The sequence below is a fragment of the Papilio machaon genome, chromosome 15 (genome assembly GCF_912999745.1).
Source record: "Papilio machaon chromosome 15, ilPapMach1.1, whole genome shotgun sequence".
NCBI classification, from domain to species: Eukaryota; Metazoa; Arthropoda; class Insecta; order Lepidoptera; family Papilionidae; genus Papilio; species Papilio machaon.
In genome coordinates, this window is record NC_060000.1 from 939,305 (window position 1) to 961,824 (window position 22,520).

The 22,520-nt window shown below is 35.3% G+C and overlaps 2 protein-coding genes across 4 annotated transcripts in view; one reads left to right on the top strand and one right to left on the bottom strand.

The window, feature by feature from the left end:
- On the top strand, positions 1–3,277 carry LOC106718365 (von Willebrand factor). The gene is given in 6 exon segments (XM_045681354.1): positions 1–121; positions 1,366–1,539; positions 1,863–2,114; positions 2,309–2,485; positions 2,564–2,774; positions 3,016–3,277. Coding segments are annotated over 6 exon segments (1,125 nt in total). The 5' UTR covers positions 1–72.
- Positions 3,278–11,075: 7,798 nt separating this feature from the next.
- The window catches only part of LOC106718558 (phosphatidylinositol 3,4,5-trisphosphate 3-phosphatase and dual-specificity protein phosphatase PTEN), a 44,320-nt gene continuing 32,875 nt past the window's right edge, over positions 11,076–22,520 (bottom strand). Inside the window, exons 4-10 of one of the 3 annotated variants that reach the window (XM_045681201.1) lie at positions 21,163–21,261; positions 20,727–20,908; positions 20,029–20,236; positions 17,028–17,125; positions 16,787–16,922; positions 14,842–14,902; positions 11,076–11,588 (exon numbers count right to left, since the gene is read on the bottom strand). In XM_045681201.1, coding sequence (XP_045537157.1) covers positions 11,585–11,588; positions 14,842–14,902; positions 16,787–16,922; positions 17,028–17,125; positions 20,029–20,236; positions 20,727–20,908; positions 21,163–21,261 — 788 coding nt within the window. In that variant the 3' untranslated portion in view covers positions 11,076–11,584. Of the gene's footprint in view, positions 11,589–14,841; positions 14,903–16,482; positions 16,923–17,027; positions 17,126–20,028; positions 20,237–20,726; positions 20,909–21,162; positions 21,262–22,520 lie in introns of those variants that run through there. The other 2 variants (XM_045681202.1, XM_045681200.1) reach the window with 2 other exon arrangements.

Genomic DNA, 22,520 nt, shown 5'->3' on the forward strand with positions numbered 1-22,520 from the left:
TATTTGAGCTACCTCGATGTTGGTTATTGTCACTCTCACTGGGCCAGTCGCATTGCAAACACGACCTCCGACATGCGTGTTTGTATGTTGCTGTATTTCGTGGTGGTAGCCGGCGCGGTTGGTGAGTTATGTTTTTGTCATATTACTTATATTTTCTTTTGTGTATAGTTTTTTTTGTGTGTAATTTAATTTTGAAATCGCTGAATATTTTTTTAGTATGCCAATATTTATTCCATAACTTCTTGAATATTGTGTTTTTAATGCGTTTTATATAGATATAACTTTCTTCCTTTCGTGCAAAATATTAGACAAATATGATCTAGATATAATAATAGTATCCATATAGATCAATATTAAAGATGTCATATTATTTCTTTGTCTTTGGATTAAATTACAATTCTGCCTTTGATGTAAGAAATCTGCACTAATTGACTACTTAAGCAACATTTAAATGGATCGGAGATGTAAATACTCTTCCATTTCTCAAATAAGTTGTAATATTTTAATATTTCATTAAAAGAAAATTAATGTAGACAGTAAAATGAAGTACAAAACAGTTTCTAACATTTCGTACCTACTGTTACATCCTAGGCTATTACTATTTTAAAAATACGGTGCAATTAAAATATATATTTTATTATAAAAATAGGAATATATTTTGTATTAATTTATTAATATTTCTTATTAAATTAATAATTCTTAATAAATATTTCTAATCAAACTAACTGGTGCTAGTATATCTGCGTACTAATCTAATCACAGGGTTCGAATCCTCGACCACGTGATCCTATACCTTTAGCTGTTAGGCTATTGGGACTTAACAATAGTTGTTGACAAACAATTGAAGTTGTTGAGTTGAATTGTTCGCGTCCGCTTTGACTTTGTTGAGTTCAACACAAACTGAACTGTATTGTAACATCTTGTTGACGGTCCATCGTTCATAACTACCAGTCTTTTTTAAACAAAACGAGTAAACAGAGACATCTGTTTGGCCATCACGTGAATGAATAACTGAATTGAACGGTAAAATTTGTCTCACAATGATGATAGCTCCAACACGTTCCTAAGAGTACTTAGCAATAAGCTGGCTGCGTGCACTGCACACGTACATGTGACCGGCATATTTTTTTTATTAATTAACTAGCTATCGCCCGCGATTCCGTCCGCGTGAAATTAAAAAAGTAATAAGTAGCCTATGTGTTCTTCCAGACTATGTTCTATATCTATGCCAAATTTCATCAAGATCCGTTGAGCCGTTCCAGAGATACCTTCAAACAAACATCCATCTATCCATCTAAACTTTCGCATTCATAATATTAGTAAGATTGCATATTAAAACGGCGATGTTTACTTTGCATTGTGTAGGCGAGGGATGTGGGCCGGGTGAAGTGTTCAAGCGTTGCGGGCCGGCGTGCGAGCGCTCCTGCGACAGACCAAACCCGACGTGCACGCAACAGTGCGTCGAAGGCTGCTTCTGCGTCGCTGATAGACTACGAGACGACGACAGCGGACAATGTGTTGAGGTCTCCGAGTGTCCTAGTAAGTACAAATTAAACGTACCTACATTTCACTGTTCGCGTCTTGATAATCTACCAATTGGCGCCAGGTGCGACCCTTGCTCACGATAACAAGAGAAACTTTCCGCGTTGTACCTTTCAAAAACACTTGAGCTGTTTTCTGTTATTGGTATTGCCAGGTTAAATGCGAACTTGTTAAAACCAAGTTTTTGTTTACTTTGTACCAAAATAAATCTTACGAAAATGGAACCAGAGTATGGAAGCGATTTTGACTCGCTTTGTAATCTTATAATGCTTTACTTTAAGCTACGACTACCCTCACAGCAAAATCATGTTAATTCTCAGCTCGATCTAAGAAATGGAAAAGAAGTCTATTCAAAGACCCGTTGTGCAAAGAGAACGAGGAGTTCAAACTGTGTGAGACGTGTTACAAGAGCTGCGACAACCCGCAGCCGTCCTGCTCCGACCACTGCGAGCGCGGCTGTTTCTGCAAAGAAGGGCTCGTGAGAAACAGGGAAGGACGATGTGTCGCGCTCGATCAATGCTCCCAGAACAACGACAGTAAGTTAGGACTTACTTCGTAGCAGACATGGCAGTGTATAAAGATGTGTATTTCTTTCTTCTTTTCTTATAAATAAAATGCTATTATATTTCACAACTTCTTTTATTTCTTCCTCTTATCTTTCAAAAACATCGTATCCTCTGTAAGGTAAGTTATATGATGAATTGAATAATATGTTATGGCATTGAAGTTTACTAGTGACACTTAAAACTTTCCCGATCAGCGTCAGGACGCGCGCAGGCATGCGGTCCCCACAAGGTGTTCGTGAAATGCCAGTTGTGCGAGAAGTCGTGCAGCAACCCACACCCGAACTGCGCGGGGCCTTGCCGCGCCGGCTGCTTCTGCGAGGAGGGCTATCTCAAGCATCCGAATGGACAGTGCGTCAAACCTCACGAGTGTCCTAAAGGTAACTATCTATATAACTAACAATAATATAATATAACAAATCTAATCTAACAACTGTATTCTACGCCTGTGTACGTAGAGGTGACGCTGATTGGCGGGCAGGAGCCGTCAGTGGAGGACTGCGGGTCGGACGAGGAGTTTCTGTCGTGCGGCTGGTGCGAGCCGAGCTGCTCGGAGCCGGCCCCGCGTTGCCCGCCCGGCGTGTGCACGCGCGGCTGCCTGTGCCGCCCACCGCTACTGCGCCACTACAGCGGACAGTGCGTGCGCGAGACCGACTGCCTGCTGCGTAAGCACACATCTATATACAGCGGCTGATTTACATGTCTCCGTCATAATTCTAAACAATGAAAGAGCAATCACTTAGCTGTTCCATAACTGGGTCGCTACGTTCTCAGCTCTTTTACTATTCTTCTTAATTTCTTGAACGTGAAACTTATCTTGCGCTTCAGATCTGTTTTATAGCCTTGCTTGCTTAAGAATTATCTGTCGGTAGTCGTTTATATAGACAATAATGTCTTGTTTATCAGATAGTTGTCTAGATCCGAGCGAGGAATACGTGTGCCGGTACGGTTGCGAGCCGCGCTGCGACAACCGCACGTGTGTAGCGCGCGGGCGGCGCTGCGTGCTGGGCTGCCACTGCCGGCTCGGCCTGCGCCGGCACCGCGACGGCCGATGTGTCAGCCCTGAGCAGTGCACGCCTCGCACTCCGCCCCGACGCCTCTCTCATTCTCTCGCTCTTAATAACATCTTGAAGGACAAACTCAAGACAAACGAAAACATTATCAAGATATGATAAAACTTTATGAATTCATTTTTTTTTTCATATTTTTGTCAAGAGAGATTGGTAAAATAATGGCCAAAATACTTCCATGTGACGTTCTTCAAATATAGTGTTGTGTTATTTGATATAATAAATGTAGAAAAAATAAATGTTTTAAGTCGCAATTTATTAAATTACAAAAAAAGGCCAAAGCGACATCTAAACGTTCATCTTGTTAATAGCTTATCATTAATAACGATGGCCATTGAAAAAAAATACTCGATTTTATTTCATCAAGGGCAATGTTCAAGTCTTTAAAAATTTCAAATTACAATGTGTGTTGTTAATTTTGTATTTGGTTACGAAATAAAAACAAATTTTTATATACATCAATATATTTTATTTTACATAGGTTGTCTTTAACTCAACGCTACTATTCCGGAGTTCCTCAAAAATATAAAAAAGACAAAACAAAAAAAATATGACATATGAGATCTTTTACTTACTAAGATAAGAAAAATTTACATATTTTTAATTATTGTGGAACTAAGAATTTAACTTACGTTTCATAAAAAAAAAGTATAACAGCGGAATAGGGCTTTATTGGTTGAAAACGAACCAATATATAATACGGGCAACGGACATACTGTCACACTATTAATAATTTCATAGACATCGAAGGAACACTACGATTAGGGGACTGAAACAAAATGCACGTTACAAATAATAAATTAAACAGAACGTTATCCATAATCCATTCCTGTCGCGTCTATCTGTCAATATGGGAGCGTATTGACCAATAGAGCCCCACCGCCTCGCTAAACTGTATCCAATTGACCAATAGTAATCCACTGAGCCTATCGTAACACCGCACATTTTCAAGTCTTATATAACATTTTTTTCATTTTTGTTATACACAAGTCATATTCCTACATTTAGACGGTCGCGGAGCTTTCGATAACAAAACTTCAAATTCGCTAAAAACTACATTTCACGAAAAATTAACAGCGAACCAAAACCAAAACAACTTAGATGCACCCGCGACCGCCGCGACCTGCGACACCCTTTAATCATAATGTCATAAGATCACATTTTTAAGGCAAACAACAATCTTTAAAGCTAAACCTTTGATGAAGGGGGGTGGAGGGGGGGTACGGGCGAGGAACCGATAGCTAAAATTTTTCATTTTCAAGTAAACGGACATGTCTAATGATCGTGTGTTTTCACACGTCTACTATTGAGAGATGTTTGAGAAACATTTCGAGAGACAACTGTGCTGTAAACGTTACAGACCTGTTCAAAACAAACCAAATGTGGATTAATCCAAACATTAACGCGTTAACCGAACTAAAAAAAAATAAACCTACATATATATATTTATTTTTCAATAAATTTTGAATTTCGAAAGAAGCAATACATTAATAAAACTAAATTACAAGCTAATTTATGAGAAACAATTTACAAAATTCAAGAACTTGATTTAGATAAAAAAGCGTTTAAAAACATGGAAGCATTCGTGTGCTTGGACAGCCTTAACCCAAAAAAAAAAACTTACAATACAAAGCCTAAACGATCCCAAATTAGATTAACAATAGTAGAGGGCGCCCACCAAAACAACAAAGACAATAAAAGCCAAACGTTATGTAAAATTTTAAAGATGAACCGGACGCCATTTTGCCTCCAACGTATCACAATATGGCGGATATTTTAATCACTTCACCGATACGCACTCTACTATTGAAAACGTAACCCCTCTTTAACATTTTTTTTTGAATTTTTTATAAATTTACATTGCAAATTTGCAATCACTTTCCGACAATTCTATGACGCTGCTAGCCTAGCCTATACCTAACTTAATATAACCTTTCCCTATTAAAATCTTAAGCCCATTGAAAATTGCCGAATATTTTAAAATCAAGATTGACATGCAATTCGATCATGCTTACTTATTAGTTTATTGGACGTTACCGAACGCGGGTCACTATAGTCTTAAAAAACGGACATATGGACAGTTTAAATGTAACTAGAACCCCCTATTTATTTATACAAATCCTGTGTTATTTCAACTTTAAATTACAACCAAAGAAATAATGCAATTACGATCAATCTTGTCTTTGTTTGAATACTGGAAAGAAAATCGTTTAACAAAATGATTACTAGATTTTCAAATAATAAAGACCCCCTATTTTCTGAAACGTGATTAAACTTTCTATATATATATATTCTATAGATTGTAATACCAAAAACAAATTCCTATCTTTCGCATTTTGTCGTATACCTTAGTAGTTTCTTTTTAACAAAATTATAGATAGTCATAATATTTTATATACCAAAATATAATATAAATATAAACGTCACGGATTTAAAAAAAGATTAAATTCTTTATATATTAAGTAATTGAATTTGTATATAAACATAAGTGCGATTAATAATTCATAAATAATAAAAAAAATTGAAACTATAAATAAATTAAATACATATTATATAGTCCGTATCAATAAATTAAATTAAATAATTTTGTTCATATAATCGTGTCTTAATAATTTTTAGATCAAACAATTCTAATTTGTGTATATTTTTTCACATGCAAACATATTTTTTACTCATCAATTATCATTTTTAAAATCAGTTTTGTAATTTAAAAAAACCATAAATTTTAATTGGGCTTTTAGATTTTAATGCCTAACCTTCCACGCATTAACGCAAATTTATTTAAAAATGCCTAAAAAAATCTCGCCTAAAATAAAAAACATTGAATTATATTCCAGAGAAATTAAAATAAAAAAACGAGCACCTGTTTTATTTTGAATTTCAGATGGTAAACATATTTTTAATTGAATTTCCAAAGAGGTTTTAGTTAAAATGAAAGAGCGTTACGGAAATTTAAAAAAAATTTAAAACATAAAATTGTCACAATATTTTATTGAATAAATTATTTGATGAGGGTTGTAAAATATATCTTCATCCCTGTCATTATCTTTGAAAAGGAGAGATAACAATATGTTAGATGGACCTTAAAAAAAAAATAAAAAAAAGACTATCCACATGGTCTTATATTTTGTCAGTCGATGCTACGTCAATATGGATTGGTTTTGATGATTGACGATGATGATGAAAGGTGAAAATGACGGTGATGATATCAAAAATTGTAATGATTATGGCGGTGATGATGATGATGACGTAAGCATCGAGTGATCAAAACAAACAGCCCATTTTGTTTTCTTTTTTTTTAAATTAGATAAAACAAAAACATCTTTGGAATTCAATTGAAATATGATCGTATCTAAGAAAAAATGGTATTGCAAAAAGCAAAAAGTTTTGTAATTTTTTTTTTCGACTGCATGCATAGATTAAAAATAGCAATCCAAATTAAAGAGAAACTAATATTGATAATTTAGTCATAAATAATCCAAACCACTTCATGCACTAGCAAAATCTTTGTCAGTCAACTGACAGCTGTCAAACACGCGTGATGGCTAACTTTTTTTTAGAGTTATATTACATATTTATTTTTTGTAAAGTCAGATAATTACGTCAATACGATGCAATAGGCCCGTGGTGGGATAATCTGCCTCGCCTACCGGCATACATTTCTTTAAAGGCGGGTTTCCACTGTACTCGTTTCTGCGGTCGGAATTAAACAGCGCATTTTTCATATTGCGTCATGCACCATGAAAACCCGCCTTAAAACATCACAATAGAAAAGATTTACTTATATATATAAAAAATAGCAATTACAAGTATCGTAAAAATAAAAATTCCCATTCATGGAACACAAACACAAAATTAGTAAAGAAAAAAAAAATCACACGAAATTGTGTAAAATAAATAAACGATCTCCATGTGGAAATCAAAATACATATACATACATATTTTTTGGTTGGATAAATGTATATGATGTGATTATTTTGTACTATAATCAATTGCACATCCATACATACACCACAAAATATGATCAGAACAGGAATTCCCAAATATGCATCACTCTGATAGGTACCAAAACCATAAAACCGACAAAGCCTTTAAAAACCAAGAGGTGGATTCCAGTTATCAGTTTTCGTTAAGAAGATCTCAGTACAATCAAGTTTAGTAACTTCTAGAATAAAATAAACTTAAAATGTAGTGAGCATATAACAAGTTTCCTGGTTCTAAGCTACCTGCCCACCAATTTTCAGTCAAATAGATTCAGCCGTTCTTGAGTTATAAATAGTGTAACTAACACGACTTTCTTTTATATATATAGATTAATAGAGATGTTAAATAATAATTTTTAAGATATTTTCAATCATCTATTCAGTCACATTTTGTGGTGTAAATTGAAAAGTGCAATATTATGAAATGGTTTGCCTTCAGTTGGAAAGACTCAAGATGGAAAATTTTATTCAAAAATGTTATGAAGTACGTTGCAGTGAAAATTTAACGCCAGCACCTAAATATAAGATATAAAAATGTAATTTCTACAAGTCATAGTAAAATCAGAATTACAAACGAAATTTTGATATAAAAACAAATCCATATATTACGTAACATGGGTCTGGATATTTTTTAAGATGTTTAAGTTTCAGTAAAAAAAACCACAACGAAACTTTTTTGGAAGCCTGTACTTATACTCAGTCAAATTATAAAAGACATGTTTTATTAAGGTGCGTTTCCACTGTCTGTAATATTTTTATCTTATATTTTTCATTTATAATATATTTTATTAGTTGATAATCGCATCAAATTGTTTTCTGGCGTGATACCTTTTCTCGTTTCTTTACAGTTTCTATTTTTAAAATTGAATAAAAGTTTAAAGCAGTTTTTTTATACATTCCATTTCAAAACATCCCCTCTCACACACCGCACTTGATTTCGTCCCGTTCCATTTTTGTATAGCTTTAAAAATGCCGATGTAAGTAAAACATACGAAAAATTATAGTATAATTTAACTAATTAAAAAAAAAAATTCATTATCAGAATAAAATAAAAAAAATCTAGTTTTTATTGAATGACATATTATTAAAGACATTTCTAATATACACACAAATAGATATAAGCACTAAATTGAATAAATCAAGTGCATTTAACACATACATACATGGTCATACATCTCTACCACTCATACATACACAAAAGTTTCTACTCATACATTTATTACATACTAGCTGTCGTCCGCGACTCCTTTCGCGCGGAATTAAAAAAAATAACTTTATTAGTAGCCTTTGTGTTGTTCTAGGCTATACTCTAGGGTGATTCAAAAAAAAATTTAAATTTTTTTATTTAACCGATACCCTCTCAAATGTTTCTATTTGATATAAAAAAAATTCTCACCAAACCCGAGCCCTATAGCTCAACTCTAAGGGGTCGCTACTGTTTTTTTATTTTCCCATTTAATTAACATGGGAAAAATCGTTTTTTGTTTTAAATTGAATTTACACATAATTAACGCAATTTTTTATAAAAAACGATTTTATATTCTTAAAGTAGAGTCTTCGAGCTTTCCAAAACTCTATTACAAAGTACAATTATCTTTACATAAAGACTAATTACAGCTATTTAAAAATCACTAAATTTCGAAATTTGAAAAATGCTTGGAATTTTTTTTTTTTTGCACAATCCTCAAAATTTTTACTTAAACTATTAGTAAGCATTGAATTTTTATATATTACAAATTTCGAAAATGGTTTATAGTACGTAGTGTAGGTTGCAGCACACATGATATCAATAAGATAAATGAACTAAGTGTATGATTACAAGTAATCATGGAATATAATTTTGTCACATATTTTTTATATTAATAATCTAAATAAAAAATTGAACATGTTCATTCTAGTTAATAGTTTTTTATTAATGATAATTAGAGTACAATGTAGCAGTTAAGATAAATACGCCTTTCTGATATGCTATTAATTTGAATTATTCTGCATTAACAAGTGTTGTTTAAAATAATTTCAAGCATTTTTCAAATTTCGAAATTTAGTGATTTTTAAATAGCTGTAATTAGTCTTTATGTAAAGATAATTGTACTTTGTAATAGAGTTTTGGAAAGCTCGAAGACTCTACTTTAAGAATATAAAATCGTTTTTTATAAAAAATTGCGTTAATTATGTGTAAATTCAATTTAAAACAAAAAACGATTTTTCCCATGTTAATTAAATGGGAAAATAAAAAAACAGTAGCGACCCCTTAGAGTTGAGCTATAGGGCTCGGGTTTGGTGAATTTTTTTTTATATCAAATAGAAACATTTGAGAGGGTATCGGTTAAAAAAAAAAAATTAAAAATTTTTTTTGAATCACCCTACTATACTCTATATCGATGCCAAATTTAATCCAGATCTGTTGAGCCGTTAGAGATACCTTCAAACATCCATCCATCCATTCAAACATTCGCATTTATAATATTAGTATGATTCCAGTTGAAATACGATTTAAAATTTTTAAAGGAATATCAAATTGTTTCATAAAAAATTAGTTTCCAAATTTATCAAACGATAGCGTATTTTTATAACGAGTTTCATTAAGTACAGGCTTCGTGTAAGAACCCATGTCTCTAACATTTCATAGAGGATTTAAAAAGTATAAACAAATTTACAACTAAAAGAAAAACATTGCATGTAGAAAGTTACCTGAGAATATTCCGAGTTTGAACAAACTGGCCAAAAGTTAACTAGAAATATTATTTTATAAAAAAAAAAGTAGACAAGTATACATTATTTAAACTCATTTTTGTACAAAAATGATATACAAATTTATACTTTGTATATCTTAAATTAATTAATCAAAAAAAAACTTCTTATTTTTAGCCGATTTCAAAAAGAAGGAGGTTATCAATAACCTCCTTCTTTTTGAAGTCGGCTAAAAAGAATCGGCGGCGGAATTTGAATCGGCTAAAAAGCGTTTATGAAGTTTCTTTTCGAATTGATTCGACTGCATTTTTTTTAATTTACTTGAAAAAAAAAACAGTCTCCGAATGCATCATATTCAACTATAAGCAAGAAACTCAACTTGTATGTTTAAAAAACTATTTTCATTATCAAATTCCTTACAAAAAATAAGTTTAAATAATATATAAACACTATAAAAGTTGAAAACTAATTCCCATATAAATCCGGAACGACTGTCACCGTTTTATTCAACCCAATACTTTGCTTACATATGGAATACATTACAATGGTACAATGAAAATCATAAAAACTTGTTATATTATGTGTTTCCACTACCGAAATAATGTGTACAAAACATTATTAATTTTTTTTTTAATGAAAAATTACAATATTTTTCAATGTAAATATAGACTATTGAAAACAAAAAAATTAAATAAACATATCAAAGATAATGTTATTAACTTTTTTTTCTATAATTATAAAAATTAAATATATTGAAAGATTATTTTTCATAATAAATTCTAAGACTCATATATTTTTTAATAAAATCTGATTATAATTAAATATTTAATTGGAATTAAAAAAAAAACTTGTTTGCAATGACAATCGTTCCGGAATAAATACGTAGAGTAAAAAAAATATCGTGTAATAGAAACAATTCAATGTACTTATCAGTCATAAGATGTAATAACATTTAGACAGGGGCGTTGTGACCACACTAACAGGACATTCGCACAAGTCAACTCTATATGCTTCCACTTTCACTACACTTTAAATTGATTCAATATAAAAATACATACTGTAAATATGTTAAAAATGTCTTGTAGTATACGAATCTTTTTTACAAAACCTTCGCAACAACAAATTTGAATGAATTTTAAATTAAAAAAAAAATCTAGTATTTACTAAATTAATTCAATAATAATTCTGAATGTTCTTTATAAAACCGACTTACAAAGAAAACTAATTTAATGTGATGTAAATTAAAAAAAATTACCTTTCTTTATCCGACTCGGAGGACCAAATGTGATTATCAACTTTTTCAACACCTTTTAAAATTAACAAACACTGAACAGTTCAAGTGTATTGAAAGTGAACACCATAAAGACCTCAACAAAACTAATTTCTTCCATACAACACTCCATATTATCACATTTCTTTTTTTTTCCAGATAAAAAAAAAGATCTTCGACGTCCAACATCCGCCTGGGCAATGGCACAACCCGCGTTATTATTATATTCATATATCTACACATTTTAGACACACATAGAACACTACTAGTTTGTAAAGTCACTAGGTTAAAGGCTTCAAGGGAAAATAGTCTTTACGGCACCGAATTAAAGTTCAAGCCTTTGCCATATAGTGGAGGGGAGAGTAAAGCAGTTTTATAGAAGTGGTGAGCCCCACGTGTCCCACGTGCCCCACGTACCCCACGTGCCCCACGTGCCCCACGTGACACACTCACAAGTACGTGGATTCACCTGAAAATGAAGAAACCCATTTAAGCGCCATTGAATGATGTGCCATAGACATTGATTTGTTTGAGTTATTTCTCTGTTAAAATATAAAGCATATAAATTTTTCTATTATTCATAAGTCTATGGTATAACTCAAACAAACTCTTTTTTTTTTGTTTAGTGACAATTTTAAACGCCTATAATTCTATTAAACATTCTAAATACTACAGGATAATGTTCTCTAAATATTTATTGCAATTTGAAACTATTTCGTTAATCACTGCGACTTATTTATATAGAAAAAATTATTACTGTGAGCTTTTTACAATTTAATTTAATTAAGGTATATTTTTATCTGACAAAAACATACCAAAAAATTTGCAAGTATTATTTCAAATAAACTTTTTTTTTTAATTTAATTATTCGTGATAATTGTTTTATATGTCCAGAGAACATTATCTACTTAAAAAAAAATATCTGAAAGCAAATTTTAAAAAAAAGTAAAAAAGGCGTTTAAAATCAACAAGTGGCATGTGTGATGTGCAAGCGAGCGACACAGATTGTGATGTTAGCATGTGACATGACAATGAATGTTAGGGTTGAACCAACTTCACCTTTTTCTACCAATTTTGTTTAATAGACGGGGCGTCTGTCAGTTGACGTTTGACAACCCTGTTTACCATTTTCTTCACAAATGATAGAGTTAACATTTTTTACACAATTTCAGTACAATTTGGAAATTAATTTGGTACAATCCATAACTAATGAGCAAGGGATAAATTATTAAAGCCAAAAACTTTATACACATAACACACCCCACGAAAGAAAAAAAAACAATATTAACAACAATGAATACTCTATCATAAAATTGAGCAACAGATAATAAAAATCATAAAGAAACAACAAATCAGGTACAGTCGAACCTGCATAAATGAAAGTCCAAGGGACTGCGATATATTTTCTCGCTTATAGAGGTTTCTATCTAACGCGAGTTTCTCGCTTATGAAGTTCGTTCAACGAGAATGGATAATGACTCTCGCTTATAAAGGTTTCTCGTTTATGAAGTTCGTTCATCGAGAATGGATAATGACTCTCGCTTATAAAGGTTTCTCGCTTATGAAGTTCGTTCATCGAGAATGGATAATGACTCTCGCTTATAAAGGTTTCTCGCTTATGAAGTTCGTTCAACGAGAATGGATAATGACTCTCGCTTATAAAGGTTTCTCGCTTATGGAGTTCGTTCATCGAGAATGGATAATGACTCTCGCTTATAAAGGTTTCTCGCTTATGAAGTTCGTTCATCGAGAATGGATAATGACTCTCGCTTATAAAGGTTTCTCGCTTATGGAGTTCGTTCATCGAGAATGGATAATGACTCTCGCTTATAAAGGTTTCTCGCTTATGAAGTTCGTTCATCGAGAATGGATAATGACTCTCGCTTATAAAGGTTTCTCGCTTATGAAGTTCGTTCATCGAGAATGGATAATGACTCTCGCTTATAAAGGTTTCTCGCTTATGAAGTTCGTTCATCGAGAATGGATAATGACTCTCGCTTATAAAGGTTTCTCGCTTATGAAGTTCGTTCAACGAGAATGGATAATGACTCTCGCTTATAAAGGTTTCTCGCTTATGAAGTTCGTTCAACGAGAATGGATAATGACTCTCGCTTATAAAGGTTTCTCGCTTATGGAGTTCGTTCATCGAGAATGGATAATGACTCTCGCTTATAAAGGTTTCTCGCTTATGAAGTTCGTTCATCGAGAATGGATAATGACTCTCGCTTATAAAGGTTTCTCGCTTATGGAGTTCGTTCATCGAGAATGGATAATGACTCTCGCTTATAAAGGTTTCTCGCTTATGAAGTTCGTTCATCGAGAATGGATAATGACTCTCGCTTATAAAGGTTTCTCGCTTATGAAGTTCGTTCAACGAGAATGGATAATGACTCTCGCTTATAAAGGTTTCTCGCTTATGAAGTTCGTTCAACGAGAATGGATAATGACTCTCGCTTATAAAGGTTTCTCGCTTATGGAGTTCGTTCATCGAGAATGGATAATGACTCTCGCTTATAAAGGTTTCTCGCTTATGAAGTTCGTTCATCGAGAATGGATAATGACTCTCGCTCATAAAGGTTTCTCGCTTATGGAGTTCGTTCATCGAGAATGGATAATGACTCTCGCTCATAAAGGTTTCTCGCTTATCCAAGTTCGACTGTATACGATAAACATGTTTTATTTTCTGTCTCTCATTTAATGATAGATATAAAAGAATTCTAGAACAAAAAGACATGCACACAAAACATAAAACATGAAAAACACAGATAAAAAATATTTTACAAGTGGACGCAGCACAAATTAAGGTACATTTCATACATTAGTATAGGATGTTTATATTTACATTTGGGGGTGACAAGCGATGAATAAAAAAAATAAAAAAAGTGAAGCATTATGTAAGATGACTCGTGCTATATATGTTTAATACAGTATGTGATTAAAATCTTTTGACAAATTACACTTTAAAGTCCTTTTTCACTAAACTTAATTGAATTTTTCACAAAAAAAAAACATTTTTTTTTCACATACTGTATTTTATATAATGTGATATGCTGTCAAATATCTTAAATGTTGTATTGAATGTTTTGTAAAGAATATACATTGTATTTGATATTGTCTCCCAAATGAATGGCCTTTAGATCATAAGACCTATGACATATGGAACCATAGGCACGTGTGTCATTAATGGCACGCGACACAATAATTCAGGCACTGATTTCAAAATATACTATAGAAAATGTGTGAAATAAGCGTTCCTTGCGCTACGAAATGTTCTCAATAATCACAAAATCAAAACTTTTATGCCCTCATTAAATATTTCTATAGAATAATAGCACTTTAATACGTAAAAGTTCGAAATACAATTTTTAAAATCATATGACTGGTAAAATTACTAGTACATGTATGAATTAGTTGCCTGAGATTGTGTACGCATGAGACGTGGCTATAAGTATGTATGGATGTATGAATGCATGTATGGATGTATGTATGTATGTATGTATGTATGTATGTATGTATGTATGTATGTATGTATGGATGGATGTATGGATGGATATATGTATGTATGTATGTATGTATGTATGTATGTATGGATGGATGGATATATGTATGGATGGATGGATATATGTATGGATGGATGGATGTATGTATGGATGGATGGATGTATGTATGGGTGAATGTATGGAGGATAGTATGTATGTATGGATGTATGTATATATATTTACGTGTGCGGCGCGTCGTCGGGCGACAGCTGGCGGTAGCGGCCGACGCGCTCGCAGCCCGGCCCTGCCACCACCCACAAGTTAACAACCCACACCATATCGAAACACTAGTGTGAATTTCCACTAACGATACACTTTTTCAATTAAAATACCAAAAAAAAAACCCAATTTTGATGATATGCGAAAAAAAAAATACCCTCATGAGTCGGGTAAAAATTTTTTTGTGTCGACAGTGGAAATGCACTTTAACTTCGGGACTGATACAATCCACGTCCTAACTCTCAGTTCCAAATATGGCACAATCTAGTTCAAATAGAAGCCCTAAATATTAAAAACAAATCGACGTCAGTTAATTTTGTATCACCGATTGGTATTTTTAGCAGTTATTTTGCAAAATAAGATTTAGTTTTAAATTTTAGTCATATAAATCCATATATCCATATGTCATTTCTTCTTCTCTAAATTTCAAGATTTATTCAAATTGACAACTCAAATATCCTATATGTATGTATTTAAAATATATGTATGATTTAAAAATACCCAGCAAAAGAATAAGTAAATCTTTTACTTTGTAACATACGACAAAGAAATCAACAAAAATATCCTACAAAGTAAATTAATTTCGTACCTAATACGTTAATTATTTCAAAGATGCATTAATATGCATTAAATTCTAGTCTATTTTCATCAAAGAATCGAGTAAAAAGTTTTTTTTTTGGTTCACGAAACTTAGTGCACAAAATCATCTGAAAATCAATTACAATTGCAAAAAATTAAATTTTCTCTTATTTAGACCATAATTTTGAATAACTTTCCAAAAAGATATATTTATAATATTAGATAAAACATTATGTACACAGTTCAGTCTTATGTACTCTTTAGTGATATTATGATGTTTTTTTTGGCCAATAAAAAATTTTTTCCTTTTATTTTGCATGTAAATGGAAATCTGTCTCTCGAATGACAATTTTCAATAGAAATATTATATTCTAGACTTCACTTCTCATGTCCTAGATAAATAACGGTTCTTAGTGTATTTAGCTATCGGTTATAGAGATCATATGTATGGATATTGTCCGAGACCCCCATTGTATAAATGTAACAACTTACTACCTAACAACAATTATTATATAAAATAAATCTTAAACACTAAATGTCACATATGTCAGTATATAATTGGACAAAAACATAACTCACTTGTGTTCGGTTTTAGTAAAAAAAAAACATTTCGACCAATATTTACTTTAGCCGAGTAATATTTTTCAAAAACTCATTATATACTATGTATTCAATTTAATAATTTGAAAAAAAAATCAAATATAAATTTTTCGTGTCTATGGTCTGAATCAAATTGTCTATGGCCAATGAAATGTCAAACTGACACTGACAGATGTGACATAACCTTGTAGTTACGTACTCGTATTTATAACTATTCGAGCGGCTAGTTTACACCAATGAAAACAAATGGGAACATCAAAATAGACACCATATTCCTTCGCCGCGGACGACTTTAAAGAAATTACTCCGTTTTTAAAGCAACAAAATTTTGTGACGTTGAATTATTACTGTGAAGAATTCATATAAACATATTTAAAACTTATTCGTGGTCTGTATTACTTTGATTATCTGTCATACATTTTTAAAAATTAAATAAATCAGTGCCAGCACTGTAAAGATGACAGATTCACAATAATAACTCATCATCACAACAGATGACACTACGAGTCGTCTCTGTGCTTTTTTTTCCTACTATCGGAGAACTTGGTGAGGCCCCGCCATGAGGCCCTCACGTCGCCGAGGGAGAGGCGGGGCCTCGCTGCGGTGACGGAGTCCGCGATGGCGTGGTCGGAGCACACTTTGGGCAGCTTGGCGCCGGGCGCGGCGAGGCCCTCTGGGGCGAGGCCCTCGGGGGCGCAGGGCGCGAGGCCCGGGGGGGGCGGGGTCTCACCGGAGTCCCAGTGTCCGTCGGTCTCGGTGTCGGGCTCGGAGCCGGAGGAGGAGGAGGAGTACTGCGGCGAGGGCGCGCGCCCGCAGTGTCCGCTGAACGTCGACGACGACGGCTGCTTCTGAACTATCAGTTCCACCTGAAAATCATATATTTTATATTTACATATTAGTACAACTAAATATCTTTGGAAAAAAACCAACTCTAATTCATCAACAAATATGTTATAAGATATAACATATACCTTAAAATCGGAGCTATATAGTTTGTGTTGCTTGTCCTTGTGCGCGTCGTCCAGCTGCCACTTGTTCAGCGTCAGCTTGAACGTCTCCAAGTTCGGACCTAAGTATAAAGCAACGATCACATTTATTCCCCAATTTAAAAAAAACACTTTGTATAACGGCCGCTTCCTAGTGAAAATAATGATTGTTTTTTTTTTTATAAATAGATATGAAGGGTAAAAGAACTAGGCTTGGGCTTTCGGCACACATTCAACATTAAAGTGAGAAAAAAAGTGGAATTATGTATTGTACAGGATTTTAGTCTTCTGTTTTTTTTTTTTTTTTTTTTTTTTTTTATATTGGAAAAGTTAGCGCTTGACCACGATCTCACCCGGTGAGGTGAAGATGTGGTCAAAAGATGGTACGCGCTAGCTTTGTAGATGCCTATTCACTCTACTCTTGAAGGCCCCCACATCGTATTTGGACGGAAAAACTGACGCCGGCAACTTATTCCAATCCTTAGCAGTACGCACAAGGAACGATGATTCAAACTTTTTCGTTCGAACGCGTGGCACGTCTACTACATAAGGATGGATTCCAGCCGTATGTCTAAACGTCCGATGGTAGAATGGTGATGGTGGAATTATGTCGTGTAATTCCTGCGCACACTCCCCAAAATGCAGCCTGTAAAATACCGAGAGACTAGCCACTCTACGCCTGTGCTCAAGACTGATTAGATTTAGGTCTTGGTCACCGAACAATTTTTTGGCTCGCCTCTCCACCGAATCTAGTGTCGCGAGTTGGTACTTTGCTGCGCCTGCCCAGATATGACAGCAGTACTCCACACATGGCCGGATCTGTGCTTTATACAGGGTCAAAAGCTGTCCCGGTGTAAAGTACCGCCGTACCTTTGAAAGGACACCAAGTTTCCTTGCAGCTACCTTCGCCTTAGACTCTATGAACTGTCCGAAGTTAAGATTCGACGAAATTTCGACGCCCAGTAACTGCAGACAGTTGGTGAATTCGAGGGACACATTCTGGAAAGTGGGAGCTAGGGTGAACTCGCTCTTTTTGGCGGTGAATACACACGCTTGTGTTTTGGCGGCGTTGAATCGCACAAGATTGGCCTGTCCCCAAGATGAGACTGCCTCGAGTGTGCGATTAGTACGCTCTACCATGGCCTCACGTTCAGACTGTACTTGATCTCGACTGGTCCGACCTACCGGTAAATATCTCTCTATAACTGTGCTGTCATCTGCATACCCAAAGATACCGGGAATGAGCAGGTCGTTAATATGCAGCAGAAAAAGAGTTGCAGAGAGAACGGAACCCTGAGGAACACCAGCATTAGTGGCCATAGTGTCAGACGAAGAACCGTCGACAACGACGCGAAGCGATCGCTCACTCAGGAAGTCCTTTATCCACTCAATCAGACCAGGGGATATACCGTAGGCTGGAAGCTTGCTAATAAGGCTGGCGTGCCAAACCCTGTCAAAAGCCTTTGAGATGTCGAGAGAGACAGCAATGGCCTCCCCGTTCTTTTCTAGGGCCTCGCCTATTAGGTGAGTGGCATACGCTAGAAGGTCTCCTGTCGACCGATTTCGGCGAAACCCGTATTGTCGGTCGCTGAGGAGATCATTCTGTTCTAGGTACGCGATGAGGCGGGAGTTCAATACACGTTCTATAATCTTACAGAGTATAGAAGTGATTGAGATGGGTCGATAATTTGCAGGGTCGGCACGACTGCCTTTTTTAGGCACGGGCTGCACATTAGCCAACTTCCAGGATTTAGGCACTTTTCCAGCTTTGAACGAGAGGCGATACAAACGTGTCAGAATTGGAGACAACTCGGCCGCGCACGTCTTAAGAACAATAGCTGGAATTCCATCCGGTCCACTGGCTTTGTTCACGTCTAGACTACGCAATACTTTTAAGACCTCTTTCTGTCTAATGCGGATTTCCGACATAATCGTCTCGCAGCAGGGGATTGAGGGTGGTTGGGCATTGCCAGTGTCCAGCCGCGAATTATTGGCAAAGAGGGATGCAAATAGGTCCGCTTTCTCTTTTGCCGTGTGAGCTAGTGTACCATCGGGTTTTACCAGCGGTGGTAGTGAGGGCCTACAGAAGTTCGCCTCTACCGCTTTAGCTAGGGACCAAAAAGCTCTACTACCGCAGGGTTGCCTGGAGAGCTTTGCGCCAATGCGATTTATGTGACTCAGGCGAGCCTTCTGCAAAATCCTTTTGTAAGACTTGGCGGCTTGGTTAAAGGCTCTCTTCCTATCAGCTAAATCCGGTAATTTACGCTGCCGAGCCTCAGACCATGCAAGATATGCCGAATGTTTGCGCTTTTCAGCTGCTGCGCATTCGGCGTTAAACCATGGCCGAGCTTTGCCACCAATGGGGACGTCTTTATAGGGTATGAAATATTCCATAGCTTGACGCACCACATCGGTTATGACATCCGCGCATTCCGACGGATCTTCAGAAGAGAAGCAAACCTGCCGCCAAGGATAAGATGCAAAGAAATGACGCATCTCGTCCCAATCTGCTGCCTTGTATTGCCATATTCGCCGAACTCCGCGTATATCACGGTCTGGGGGAGAATAAGACGACACAGATTTCACCAGACAGTGGTCAGAGGTTCCTAAGGGTGAAGTTACCGCGACAACGTATCTGTCTGGATCGGTAGTCAGCAGAAGGTCAAGGCAATTAGCTGTGTGACCAACTATGTCAGGTACCCTAGTCGCTTCTTTTACGAGCTGGGTCAGGTTAAACGATGACGCAAAATTTCGCGCTTCTTTCCCAGCGTGGTCGGTTTTCTGGTATGGGAACAGCCAGTCTTGGTGACAAGCGTTGAAGTCCCCCAAAAAGACAAGTTGCGCTGTAGGATACCGGTGTTGGACTTTATCAGCGGCCTCACTGAGTTTGTTTTGTTTGTTTGGTTGTGATAAGTCGAATTGAAGTGTGTCAGCAGGTGAAATATATATAAAAGTAGGTGCGCAGAGAGAGGTGTGAGTTACTGACTGTCGTCGGGTGGAGGCACACGCACTGCGCCGACGGCTGCGGCCACGAAGAAGGTGTTGATCCAGAAGTGGAAGAGCTTGTCGCGACGCATCATCTTGGGCTTCCAGTGGAGCTCGAGGCGGACGTCACCTCGCAGCGGAGTGCAGTGAGCGACTGGCACACGCACACAGGACGCCGCCTTGCGCACCTCCTGACTGCCCAGAGACGTCTGCGACATGCACACACAACTTCTACCAATAATACACACTTCTACTACAATTAAATGAAAGAAATAAAAGTGTAAGAAACGAATTGTCTTATCTAATTTAATCTATTTGTCATTTTCAGCATTTATGAAGCATAGTGTCTCAGTAATTGCCTCAGCCTTCCAAGCAGGGTTAGCGACAGTCAGGCGGACGGCCGTAAAAACTTAAGCCAAAACTTTAAGGTTTATAGAACCTTGTGTGCCAACTCCACGTGAGTAGGATAAGCCCAAGGAGATGATAAAAATCTCAGTAATTGCAAACATAAATATTAAAAGCTATTGTTTGTATACTATTTGTGACCTAAAAACACTTTGTCAAAATTTCAAATGATCAGGCTGTAAATAAGGTAAGAATTATTTAAAAATCTCAAATTAACACTTTCAAGGATTCTTTCGCTCTATTTCATCGATATAGTTAATTTTGTATGTGTGTATGTATGTATAATGTATGTACCTTGAAGGGTGGGTCGAGCTGAGTGGCGCTGAGCTCTAGCGTGCACTGCGCACCATTGAGCGCGGGCGGAGGACTGAGCAGCAGCTCGCGCACATGCAGCTTGGTGGCGGAGTACTGCAGCCCGGAGCGCACCAACGCCGCGTAGTACTCCACGTAGCGCCGCTGCGACGGTATCGTCACACCTGCAAACATGCACACAAAAACTTACAACATATCCTTTATTCAATTTCTCTGTCTTGTGTCTGCCCTTTTTTCATATCCTGCCACACTCAGAGAAGTCAAGGGAATCCTTTAGCGTATATTTAGTATGAGAAATCTACATTAATCAAACGTTTAAATAACTATTTAACCACTCTGAGTCCTACAGTACAATATTGAAACAGTACATTATTTCGCATTTGTACAACTAAAGGTAGTCATATACTGTAACAGTTACCCTTTTCGTCGTACGTCCGCTCTGTGCCGTAGAACTTGAGCGCTTCATCAGCAGTGGCCTTCTGTCCGCTATACAGCAGATAGCAGCACACCATTGTACCTGAAACGATCAGTCACATACATAAATATTTGTTATTATATCTTGATTTGACATTGGGTTTCCACTCCGTCATCCTCTTAACTACAATTTCTCTTAAAAAGAACACATATTTTTTCGATATAAATTGACAACGTCTTAAAACAAAATCTTTTATAGGCAACGAATTAAAATTTATTTCAATTCACTTATAAATAAATTAATATTATTATAGCAATTCCAGACATATATAATTCAAAGTAAGACATATATAATCCAAAATAAACTACAAATTCATAAAATGGTTATACAAAAAACCTTATAATTCTGTTTTAATATTGTCTGAAATCATTATTATTCAAAAAAAATTATGAGATTTTATTATTTTGAAGATGCTTTTCGACAAATTATAAAAATAACAATACTCAAGGTTAAAATAAATCAAATGTTATATTATATACAACTACTACTTGTATTTTATATACAAGTAACATTTATGTAAATACATATAGTATATATTTTTTTGTATTCCACGATAACAGAGATTCCAAATATTTAAATGTAAAATAACAAAAATACTGCACATAAATAAAAAAATGAAATAAGCAGATAATTTGCAACATCTTATTTAAATAAAAAAAATTCTAACGTCAGTTGTAATATTAGATATTCATAGGAACGAAACTAGAATTTTTATCCGAGCCTAGATTCATACATTAGCGGGGCTGATGAACTTTAAACATCTCTGTATTGTCATAAGAATCCATTAGCATATTGTGTGTTTTTACGACCAAAGAGAAACAATCTACCTATATGCATATTCAGCTGGCACACTCATAGACAAACTTCTTAATATGCATTTCATTTCACTATGACGACGAAATTAATTTAACTGAGGAACGGCAATTTCCATACATGGCGGCCATTAGATTATTTCACATTTTCAGTTATAAGTATTTACTACCATAGTCGGAAATAAATACTGAACGATATCACCCACAGGAGTTCGGGTTACGGAAAAAACGAGCAAGTTTAATAAATTTCTTAAGGAATCGTGAGAAAAGGGCATATATTTTAGTGAAATGGACAACCTTTTTGCCCCCAATGTTTCCTTTCATACCGCATTTTTACGCCCCTTCGCCGGTCGCAGGACGAGGCGATTTCAAAAGGGACCCATTTTTTTCTTCGGCCGAAATTTACGAGGAACAGCGTGAAAGTCGGTGCAGTAATTCGGCCAATTATGGGTCGTAAAGAAATTTCGCAATTACTTGTGGGCCGCGGTT